The sequence below is a fragment of the Bos indicus x Bos taurus genome, chromosome 12, assembly GCF_003369695.1.
Source record: "Bos indicus x Bos taurus breed Angus x Brahman F1 hybrid chromosome 12, Bos_hybrid_MaternalHap_v2.0, whole genome shotgun sequence".
Taxonomy (NCBI): domain Eukaryota; kingdom Metazoa; phylum Chordata; class Mammalia; order Artiodactyla; family Bovidae; genus Bos; species Bos indicus x Bos taurus.
The window spans coordinates 47,384,969-47,397,157 of record NC_040087.1 but is presented as its reverse complement, the minus strand read 5'-3'; the positions used below and the strand labels follow the sequence as shown (position 1 = coordinate 47,397,157).

The 12,189-nt window shown below is 37.6% G+C and overlaps 1 protein-coding gene across 3 annotated transcripts in view; it reads right to left on the bottom strand.

Moving 5' to 3' along the window:
- Nucleotides 1–12,189, bottom strand: part of PIBF1 (progesterone immunomodulatory binding factor 1) — a 231,186-nt gene that overhangs the window by 26,595 nt on the left and 192,402 nt on the right. For 2 of the 3 annotated variants that reach the window (XM_027557667.1, XM_027557669.1), the window contains exon 16: nt 11,071–11,155. The exons of the other annotated variant lie outside the window; for it this stretch is intronic. In XM_027557667.1, coding sequence (XP_027413468.1) covers nt 11,071–11,155 — 85 coding nt within the window. The remainder of the gene's footprint in view (nt 1–11,070; nt 11,156–12,189) is intronic. 3 annotated transcript variants of the gene reach the window in all.

Here is a 12,189-nt window from a genome sequence, read left to right as displayed (position 1 = left end):
CTTATTCTAATGCATTTCAGATGATAAATATTTTTGGAGTCATATCCTATCTACCATGGAAAGCTTAGTGAGAGCTCAAGGATTTGGTAAATGAGACATGATTATGCTGTCATAGCCTAGGGGACATAACTAATCACTAACAACATTCTTTCCTGAACTTGGATATAATCTTAAGGTCATCCTCAACAGTGAGGCAGGTAGAGGAAGCTAGCATTATTACACACTGAAGTAGGCTACTGCCACTGATGACTGAGAACAGAAGTGTGGGCACCTCAGTTCGGTTCTGATTGGTTTGTGCAGATCCCTCATTCATCTGATTACTGAATTTCACCTTGGACTTCTAACGGCCTTGCCTCTGGTACACATGTCGTCTTGTACCTGGCTTTTCCTTCTGTACCAGGATTCATCTAGCTGTTGTCTGCTTTCTGGCTTTTATTATTTCAGTATAATCTGGTAGGTTTTGATGCAAATTCTTGTTGATTTCCATCATTAATTTCAGACTCCAGGCTCTTTGAGACTCTTTGGTGTCTGGAGTGCGACTCACTCTAGTGCCTGAACTTCTCCATATTCCCAGTCTTCCTTCAGTGTCAGCAACTTGATACAGGATATAGATGTCCTAAGTTTAAATTAAAATACTGCCAAAGAAGACCATAATCATCTCATTTCACTGTTAATATTCTCTCCTGGCCAACACATATTTCCAGAGACTTATTTTAATAGCTTTGCAGTTTGTTTTATGCGTGTCCTTATACCCAAGAATTGTTTAGTTTGTTATAAACGGCTGCTATCCTAAGAGTCATAAAAACACAGGGTTAGAAATGATAGCAAGAGGTCATTTACTTGTTCCTTACTGATAAAAAAAGGTCAGAGAAGTGTACTTACTATTTAAAAGGAAACATACCAAACTTCTAAAATGTAGTGGGAAAAATACACATTTCATTCTTTAAAAAAACAAAACAAACCTAAAACTAGAAAAGAAAGGTCTATGTGATACGTAATAGATGTGAAAGTGTGATGCAAAAAATGTTAAAAGGGCATATGTACACAAATAAGGTATTTCTATGGTGAGATAGAATGTTTCACTCAAGACAGAATTTTACCTGCAGGACACAACAGGGGTATTTGTAATTTTAAACCTGATGATGAAAAGATTAAAAAAGAAGCCAAGGTACTTGTGAAGATCAAAATAATCTGACCTAGCTCTGTTAAGTTTAGTGCAAGTCCACATAAACATGGAGGACTACAGAGTATAATCTTAAACAAAAAAGGTGCGTCTTTAGGCAATTCAAAACTGAGGAGAGGAAACACTCAGTTGCTGCTTCTGTCAAGTGTGTATAAGGCCATCACAGGGCTCTTTGGATATTTTAATTATAACATAATTGGGCTGAAAACAATTAAAATATTTTGGTAGGAAGAAGTTATATTATTATACTTTTACACAGTAGGTTTAGTTTAGTCATACTTCAAGTATATTTAAATCCAACACTTGCAATGAGTATTTTTTGCAATACTTTACTCTCTGAATTTCCTCAGACCTAAACTCATATACCCTTATGTGGAAAAAATAAGCATTCTCAAATTTTATAGGGAAAATATGACTTATACTATATGTTTTAGCTTTCCACTATAATAATTACCTTTAAAACACTCTTTTACATCTAGGAAATCAAAAACAAATTTGAACTTGAAGAGCACACTATGATGAGAAGTGTATCAATCTGAGAAATAATTACATCTTCATTTAAAGAAAAATTAACTTACCCACACAGTATTTTTTTAAGTCATGATGACTGTTCTGACTGTAAAATTTAACTACATAGGTGTCTAAGAAAAACATGTAAAAAGGTATTCTTAAGGAAATTTCAAAATAGTTAAGTATGAACCAAAAAGAATGACACACATATAGAAATATGTAATTTGTTTGAGCCCTTTATGAAGTGGATTGCCTCAGGGGCACTTGTGATGCCGAAACGTCCCTGAAACTTTCCGAGAAATCACAAAGAACATAGGAGTTAGTCCTGGAACATAAACATACCATAAAAGAATGATAATTATACCGTGACTTCATTTTGCAGAAACCTGGCTAACTGCAGGGGTTTTTTTTTTTTTAAGTGACACACATCGCAGTAAGAGGCAAGTTATCTGGAACCGTGGGAGTTAGGCCAACATTCAGGCAAGTGTGAGGCCTTGCACATTCTAGGCACTTACTAAGAAGTGGTTGGTTAAGTTCTGGTTAAATACTAACTGAAATGCTTGTGGACCTTGAGAGAGATTATTGACAGAAGCGCACTGGGTGAAAGGGTAGAAGAAGCTCAAGTTTTATTTTTTAAAATTTTATTTATTTTATTTTTGGCTGTGGTTGGTCTTCATTGGTGCTGGTGGGCTTTCTCTAGCTGTGGCTCATGGGGGCTACTCTCTATTGGTGGTGTATGGGCTTCTCATGCTGTGGGCACAAGCTCTAGGGCATTTGGGCTTAGCAGTTGTGGCGCAAGGGCCCAGCTGCTCTGCGGTATATGGAATCTTAACACACCACGCATCATCGGACCCACATCCTCTGTCCTGACAGCCATATTCCTAACCACTGGGCCACCAGGGAAGTCCGAAGTTCAGGTTTTAGAAACAGATGTATTATGTTCCACAAATATATATGTATGAGGGGGGAGCATGTGAATATATTAAAGGTTGGTTTCTAAAGCCCTCTATTTGACAGCTTCTAGTGAAATTATTCCTGGAGAAGGGAAAGGCTACCCACTCCAGTATTCTGGCCTGGAGAATTCCATGGACTATAGTCCATGGGGTCGCAAAGAGTCGGACATGACCGAGCGACTTTCACTCACACTCACTCAGTGAAATTATTATTGAAGACTGAAAAAGATCACAGTTTAACATTTAATTGAATACTTGCACATGTGTGTGTGTGTATGTTCAGTTGGGCAGTCGTGCCTGACTCTTTGCGACCCCATGCACTGCAGCCCACCAGGCTCCCCTGTCCATGGAATTCTCCAGGCAAGAATACTGGCATGGGTTGCCATTTCCTCCTCCAGGGGATCTTCTCCACCCAGGGACTGAACCTGTATCTTCTGCACTGGCAGGAAGATTCTTTATCACTGAGCCACTGAATCTGGGAAGCCCAACTGAATACTTACTATGTGCTAAATACTGTGCTAAAGGCTAATACACAAAGAAAAACTAGGCACTTCATTGGCAAGACGCATGTGTAATTATGATATATAGTGGTAGGAATATTAATACAAATATTTTTAGAGTTGTGGGAAAGAGATTTCAAAAAGCTTAAGTTTTTCTTTACTGAGTTATGAACGGCTTCAAAGAATAGATAACATTTGGACTGATTCTTGAAAAGGATGGAAAAGAGGGAAGGAACCTACATACACTGACTTATTGTCATATGTCAGAAAAGTACTACATTGTTTAATTCTCATACAATCCTGAGTTTAGAGGGGTTAAATTATTGTCTTAAGAATCCATAGTTACTAAGTAGCAGAGCTATCTTGTCTGTTCGATTGCTATATTTTCCCACAGTATTTCAAAATATGTGATGTAAAGAATATAAAGGTAATTCCAGTCTTACAAGTTAATGAGAGCTGAACATATACATTTGTAATTCTGGATCAGACCAACTGCCTACCTTCTCCATGTTTGCACCTAGTATGCTGAGTGAGTGTAAGCTGCTAGAGAAAAATTACACAGAATGGTACTGCAATGAACATATGACATCTCACCTTGGCAATTATTTGTTATGTCTGTAACACACATCACTCATTTATTATACAGCTATTTCAAACTTGTATTTTTCTCAAAATTCTGATCCTGGGACTTCCATGGTGGTCTGGTGATTAAGACTGCGTGCTTGTACTACAGGGGGAAAGGGTTTGATCCCTGTTTGGGGAACTAAGATCCCACATACCGCTGTCCGGTATGGCTAAAAAAAATGAACAGAGATTTCCCTGGTGGTACAGTGGATAGGAATCTGCCTGCTAATGTAGGGACACAGGTCTGACCCCTGGCCTGGGAAGATTCCACATGCCGTGGAACAACTAAAGCCCGTGCGCCACAACTAGTGAGTCTCCAAGCTGACTGAAGGGTAAACTGAAGCCCGTTTACCCGGAGCCTGTGCTCTGCAACAAGAGAAGCCACCAAAGTGAGAAGCCTGCATACCACAATGAAGAAAAGCCCCTGCTCATTGCAACTAGAGAAAGTCTGCATGCAGCAAAGAAGACCCAGCACCATCAAAAATAAATAAAAAACCAAATTCTGATCCTACCACCTGTCTTGCCATTAGAAAACAGCCATTAGGTGGGAACTTCCTAAATTCTTGCCACTGAACCTACTAAGTTACTTTTATTTTTTTTATTTTCTAAGTTGCTTCAGTCGTGTCCGACTCTGTGCGACCCCATGGACTGCAGCCTACCAGGCTTCTCCGTCCATGGGATTCTCCAGGCAGGAACACTGGAGTGGGTTGCCATTTCCTTTTCCACTAAGTTACTTTTAACATAGTTTTTATTTCTCCTCTTCAAAATGGAAAAGGTGCCCCCTCCTATCTAAAGTTAAATCCCATCATTTCATCCTGGATCTCTTTCTTTCCCAGCACTTTTGCTCAATTGATCCTCTTTTGAACTTTCAGTGTCTCCCTCTGATTGGCTCCTTCCTATCACCACTTAGGCTGGATACACTCCAACTCAGGAAGGTAAAAGCCCTTGATCTCATGCTCCCTCCCTGACCACCTTATATTCTCTTAAACAGTTGTTGTCCAGTCATTAAATCGTGTCCAACTCTTTGCAACTCCACAGACTGCAGCATGCCAGGCTCCTTGAGTTTGTTCTATCTCCTGGAATTTGCTCATATTCATGTCCATCGAGTCGGTGATGCTACCTAACCATCTCACCCTTTGCCACTCCCTTGTCCTTTTGACATCAATCTTTCCCAGCATTGGGGTCTCTTCCAATGAGTTGGCTCTCTGCATCATGTGGCCAAATTGCTCCAGTAGTTGAAGGGACTTACAAGAGTGTTTTCCAGTAGCACAATTCAAAAGCATCAATTCTTCGGCACTTGGCCTTCTTTATGGTCCAACTCTCATATCTGTACATGATTACTGGAAAAACCCCAGCTTTGACTATACAGACCTTTGTTGGCAAAATGATGTCTCTGCTTTTGAACATGCTGTCTAGGTTTGTCATAGCTTTTCTTCCAAAGAGCAAGCATCTTTTAATTTCATGGCCACAATCCTTATTCAGAGGGTTATCTATTTTTTCTATTATTATTTTTCAACTTCTATGCATTTACCAGTTCACTGCAATCTGCCTTTTAGCACCACTGAAACTGCTTTTTTTTCTGTTTTAGCGTTTTTAAAAATCCAAATGACACTTTCTTTTTTATCTTTGTTTGACCTGGCCCTTTGGCAGCTGAAGCCACTGCTGCCAACCTCCTCCCTACTGAACGGTTCTGGCCTTAGGGATCCACACTTCCTGATGTGCCTGCCATTTCTCTGATCACTCCTCACTCTAGTGTGAGCTTTTTTTGCTCTGCCTATTCCTAAACTATTAGTACTCATCAAGACTCTGTCCTACACCCCTCTCGATTCTCACTCTATACACCTTCACTAGTTCATTCTATCTGCTTCCGTGTACACACCGTGTTCATGCTTTGACTCTCAAATCTCTAGCTCTAGATAAGTCCTCTTCCTTGGACTCCAGAACCTACATTTCAAACTCTCTATGAATATATCCACTTAGATATTTTCTTGAGTTCTTTCCTAAACCTATTCATCCTATGGCCTTCATAGCATCACCATAAACCCAGGACACAAGCCAAAACCCCAGGCATCAATTCTCATTCCTTCTCTCATCATTCCCTAAATCCAATCAATCACCAAGCTCATAGTTTTCAAATTGGTTCATTTTTGTTGAACCCCAACATCACCAGTTTAAGCTCATGATACCAACTATTGCTCAATAAAACACTGAAAAGCTTCCTAAGAGGAGCTCTTACCACTGTCCCTAACACAGTTAGAATTTAAAGAATTTAAAAAAGAGCTTTTATATCCATTTCTTAAAATTATGCTCAGTATTTTACTAGATACTTAGCTGATTAAAGATATTTTTCCTGCTCTTGAAAGCTTAGATTCTAAGGACATATGATGAAATAAGAAAAGTCATTCGAAGGAATCATATTTCTTATACTCAAAACTGAATGTTGAATTTGAAGCCCTGATACTGTTAACTAAAAGTGAGGTCATGTTAGTCGGTCTTTTCCTTTATATTTTTAAAAACCTAATTATTTAAGATTTATATTTTATATTTTTAATACATAAAAGATCTTAGTATAAATGGAGGCACTGAAGGGTAAAAAAGATTTCATTCCACTTGAAAGATAAAGAGAAAGCTACTTTGAAGCATCATAAGTGAAAGAAAAGAAAAAGATTACAACACCTGGATAAGATATTTAGCTCTGAGTTTTCTGTCAACTAAGACAAAAAGGAAACACGTTAAATTATACAGTTCTCATTTTCTGGAAAAAAAAAAAAAGCATATAGCTTCATCTACTGTGGCAAAAATTTTCCTGGAACTCACGCAAACAATAATTCATCATGAGATTTTTGTCTAAATGAGACTAAGAAGGATCATAAGCTTCTGTTTCAGGAAAAAAAAAAAAGTTTTAACAGTAAGTATGTAATCATGGTTGAGTTACTTAACCATGAGTTACTCAGCATCAGTTTCATCTGTAAAAGTAGGGACAACGATACTTATCTCAGGGGACAGCAGCGAACACTAAATTATATAATATAAATGGAAGCATTTAGTCGGTCCCTAAAGTTTCACAAAACAAAGAGAAATGGCACCAGATTTTGTTCTGATCTTCTATAAAGGCAGGGATCATGACATTAAATTGTGTCTTTTTTAATAAGAGTGATTGATTTTTGGCTCTTCTGGGTCATCACTGCCATGGGTGGGTTTTCTCCAGTGGTGGGGAGTGGGGGTTACTCTTCACTGTGGTGCTCAGGCTTCTCTTACTGCACAGTACTGGCTCTAGGGTGCAGAGGCTTTTGTAGTTGCAGCACATGGGCTCATTAGTTGAGGTTCACGGGCTCTAGAGCACAGGCTCAGTAGGGCTTCCCTGGTGGCGCAGTGGAAAAGAATTTGCCAGCTACGCAGGAGACGCAGGTTTGACCCCCAAGTCAGGAAGATCCCCTGGAGGAAGAAATGGCAACCCTTTCCAGCATTTTTGCCTGGGAAATCCCATGAACAAAGGAGCCCAGTGGGCTACAGTCCTGGGGTCACAAAGAGACACCACTGAGTGACTAAACAACAATCCTTTCTTAACATTTTTTTATTAGGTTAATATACTTTCTCTAAAGAAAAGATGAGAATAAAAGTCACCCAATACACTTTCCAAATACATACAATGGTTTTGAATGTATCAATTCTAAAAACTGATAGAATAAGAGAGCACTATTGATTTTATCCTTCCTGGAAATTCTTAAGACCACAACTGAACTATTAATGTGAATGAGGTTTTAAGCTGCCGTTTTGAGCTAAGACCAATACAGAAAAGAAAAACCCTGTGGCCATGCCTCACCTATCCTAGCATCGTCAACCCAGGACTATCCCATCCATTTTCTTTTTTTCATGTAACACATATTTGATAACTATGTAAATGAAGTGGGGATCTCATTTTGTATTACCACCACACACACACAGTCTTACCAGAACTAAGTAACATCACTTATAAAATTAAAGCAAGACATGTCCAATGCAAAAAAGAATATGAAACACTTTAAATGTTCATTTGTTCTCTTTATGAATCACTTATTTAAACTAAGAAAATTTGGCTGATTGAATCAATGACTCATGCTAGATCATTTCCACAGGGTCCTGACAAGGGTGAGGCAAGTTCTCAGCTGCCCGCCCTGCACTGGGCACACCCCTGAGAGGGGGCACCTCCACTATTTTGTGCCCTCGGTGACTGCTTGCCCTCCCCTTAGTCTCAGTCTTGATGTTCACTTTCAATAAATTTGACTTACCAGAGTCATTCTTATTCAACTGTTATCTACTAGGTGTTCTGGACATGTCACCCTCAGAGTCATAAAATGAATAAATCAATCTTGCAGATTCTGTCTCATCAGGCAAATGTTCAAAGGAATGGTCAAGCATATTCCTGGGTTACAGGCTATTTTCTTTCCATAGAAGCCTTCTGTATTTGCATTTGGGTCTGCACACATGTTAAGGGTTTCCCAGGTAATGCAGTGGTAGAGAATCTGCCTGCCAACTTGGGAGATGCAAGAGATGTGGGTTTGAATCCTGGGTTGGGAAGGCTCCCTGGAGTAGGAAATGGCAATCCATTCCAGTATTCTTGCCTGGAAAATCCCATGGACAGAGAAGCCTAGGGAGACACAGTCCATAGTGTTGCAAAGAGTCACACGTGGCTGAGCATGCACGCTGTACACGTGATGCAAGTTGGTGCTAAACTGTTTCTTTCTTTCTTCTTTTTTTTTGGCCAGGAGGCTTGTGGGATCTTAGTTCCCAGACTGCAGATCAAACTCAGACCCCTGGTAATGAAAATGCGGAGTCCTAAATATCAGGGAATTCCTTAAACCATTTCTTAGAAAAGATTACAAGCTTATATCAGATTTGTTTCATTAAACTTGAATTTTTACTTTGCTTTGGGGAAAAAGAAAAGCTACTTTTCTTTGACTGGCATAAAGAAAAGTTATAATGTTGGATTATTTATATACCAAAATGAAGAAATCTCAAATGCATGCCAATTAATTGATAATTATTTAATTAGATATATATCCTTGCAAAATTTATTGATGCCATGCGGTAGCTGTCAACTTAATTCACCTTGCTAGTAGTTAATTTTTATGTTAAGACATATTTTCCTTTAAACCTACTCAAGTCTCAACCCACTATTAAAACTTATAGTTTTTATTTGGACTCATGAATAATGTGATTCCAAGTGTGACATACAAAATATATAAATGAAGGCTTTCATATATTTTTCAGAGTTAAGCATAATTCTCTAAATTCAAATGAGACTTGCCATTCTAAATACGTTATCTATTATGCAGCTTTTTTTGGGGAAAAAAAGCTTTTTGGTATGTATGACTTAATGGATCTCTGTAGCTACTACTTCTTATATATTCAGTTTTAAAAACTTTTGTTATGATACACATACTGAATGAATCTGGCTTCCACAGTGAGGCAACAACTATTTGAAATGGAAATCCTAGGACACAAGTAATAGTAGATGAGGCCTGGAATGCTTGAAGTCGGAAAAAAGAATAAATATCTTCAGAAATTTCTCTACTCTGTAACTTGTTGTCAGGTCTACTTATCTACCTAAAAATCACCTCTAAAATTTAGCCCAGGGACACTTTCTTATCCTTTTCACCTATCACATAAAATACAACTTTAAGAGAACTCACTCCAAAGGCCATTTCTAAGATAAAGACAGTCTCCCAATTCCCTTGACATTATTTCTAGGATATGTATCTTTAAGTTGTTTCTAGGAATATTCCTTGCTTCATCTCTCTCAATAATTTCCTTCCAGTAATTTCTTCCCAAATACCTGATATATCTTTTCCAGATATGGAAATATATTTCCAGACATATATGTCTTCAGGATACTTATAAACCAATGACCTGCTTTGAGCATTTCTTTCTCTGTTAGGACTGCAAAACAGTAAAAACGTGGCTAAGACAAGGCAGTGATAGTACAGTGGAAAAAATTCATGGATTAAAAAACTAAGCTTAATGATACCAACTGTTAGTGAGAATGCAGAGCAACTGGAACTCGCATTTGTTGCTGGTGGGAATGCAAAAGACATAGTCACTTTGGAAAATAGTCTGGCAGTTTCTTACAATGTTAAACATACACTTTCCACATGACCCAGACCTGCTCCTGATATTTACCAAGAGAAAAGGAAAATTTTATTTACATAAAAACATATACACAACAGTGTACAGCAGCTTTATTTTTAAGGGTTCCCAAATGGAAACGACGCAAATGACCCTCAACTGCGAATGGATTAACAAACTGTGGTATATCCATACAATGGAATACTACTCAGCAATAAAAAGGACAAGTTACTAATATTTATAATAACATGAATGAATCTTTTTTATGGCAACTGAACAAAACCCAGATTGAAAAGACCAATAATTTATTATTATTATTATTATTATTTCCTTTTTTGGCTGTACTACTTGGCTTGTGGGATCTTAATTCCCAGACCAGGAATGGAACCTGTCCCATTGTCAGTGAAAGAGCAGAGTCCTACCCCACTGGACTGTCAAAGAATTCCCTGATAATTTTATTTATTTGACATTCTGTGAAAGGATAATACCTTTTGTTGGAAAAGGCAAAACTACAGGGATAGAAAACAGATCAGTGGTTGCTCAGACTAGAGTTGGGGAAAAGGGTTCAAGAGGGAATTTTCTGTGATGATGAAACTATCTTATATATTGCTTGTGGTGATGGTTACAGAACTGTGCGCATTAGCCAAAAATCACAGAATTGTGTGCATTAGCCAAAAATCACAGAATTGTATGCTAGAAAGGGTAAATTTTATTGTATATTATATCTCAATAAATCTGACTTTAAAAATGAGAAAGAACACTGAAGTTACCCCAGTGACCATCTGGCTCTAGGCAAACCCCCTAAAACTCATTTACTTCTTTTATAAGATGGGGATTGTATTAAGTCTAAAAGATTTTTCATGAGGAAGAAATTAAAGAAAACTTATGGATTTTAAAGTTCAACACAAATATTGTACACTAGGCACCGGCTACAGAATGACAAACAAGACAAGAGGTACACTAAAGAAATTTACTGTCTGTAGGGAGAAAGGTGTAACACACATGATTATTAAATAACATGGAAATTCAATGATGGAGATATGAATAAGGCAGTAAGGGAGCATCAAGAATTAGGAATTCCAGGAATAAGAATTAACTCATAATGAATATGGGAGACTGGGATCCAATAATCTCAACCCAATTTGATTCTCAAAAAGCCTAAAGTGTTAAAAAGCAAGACAAAATGGAAAAGTACCTCACGATGATTTAGAAGTTGTTCCAAATCTAATGCCATCTGATCCTTCATTTGCTGCAAAGCTGACTTTTCTTTATTTAAATTGCTAGGGGGAAAAAATACACCAAGTTTAAAAAACTGTCATACTAGTGCAAATTTAACAAATAAGAAATTGTAGAAGATTAAAGACACATTTGATGATTTGAATTAAAGAAAAATTAAATTTATACTTCATAAAGATATCAGATCAGTGACTTCAATGTTTGATTCAATCATTGGCCTACCTATTTTATAAGAATATTTTTTCAATCTGACAACGTGACTGAGACATTTTCATAGAATACTTTTCTTCCTAGTGGGGGCATACAATTAGTGTTTTTTTTAAAGATGACTGGTTACTCCTGAAATGTAAAAAGATGAAGTGGGACTTATATAAAAGGTAAAAAGAAAGTACATATGGCACCATATTAAAATTTGAGACACTGAAAGTCAAATTATAACGTTTATCCTTAAAACTGAAAGTATATTTTATAATTTGAAAGTGAAAGAAAGTGAAAGTGAAGTCTCTCAGGCATGTCCAACTCTTTGCAACCCCATGGACTGTAGCCTACCAGGTTTCTCAGTCCATGGGATTTTCCAGGCAAGAGTACTGGAATGGGTTGGCATTTCCTTCTCCAGGGGATCTTCCGGACCCAGGGATTGAACCCAGGTTTCCCACATTGTAGGCAGATGCTTTACCCTCTGAGTCACCAGGGAAGCCATATACTAAATTACCAGGTACATAACTGAGATAAATTAATTAGATATTTGGTCTATACTAAACTCAGGAAAACAATTTTTGCCTCCATTTTCTTAGCTTAGTCTTTAATTTCTAAGTCTGCATTGTGGATTTTTCTTTGAAATGACCTATTTTCTGATAGGAAAGGGTGACAAGCCTAATTGTAAGGACATATTATTATTTGAAAAGATAAATATCTGAGGCTTATCTTACACTGTCTGGAGTTTTATTATTCAACATATAAGAATTAATTAGAACCATTAAATATTCTTTGAAAGCCACTGGAGTGAGTCTATTCAGACAGTACTGCAACCAGGATTAAGAAAAGCAACAATGAATTGAAGAAACACAGTTCCTTGAAT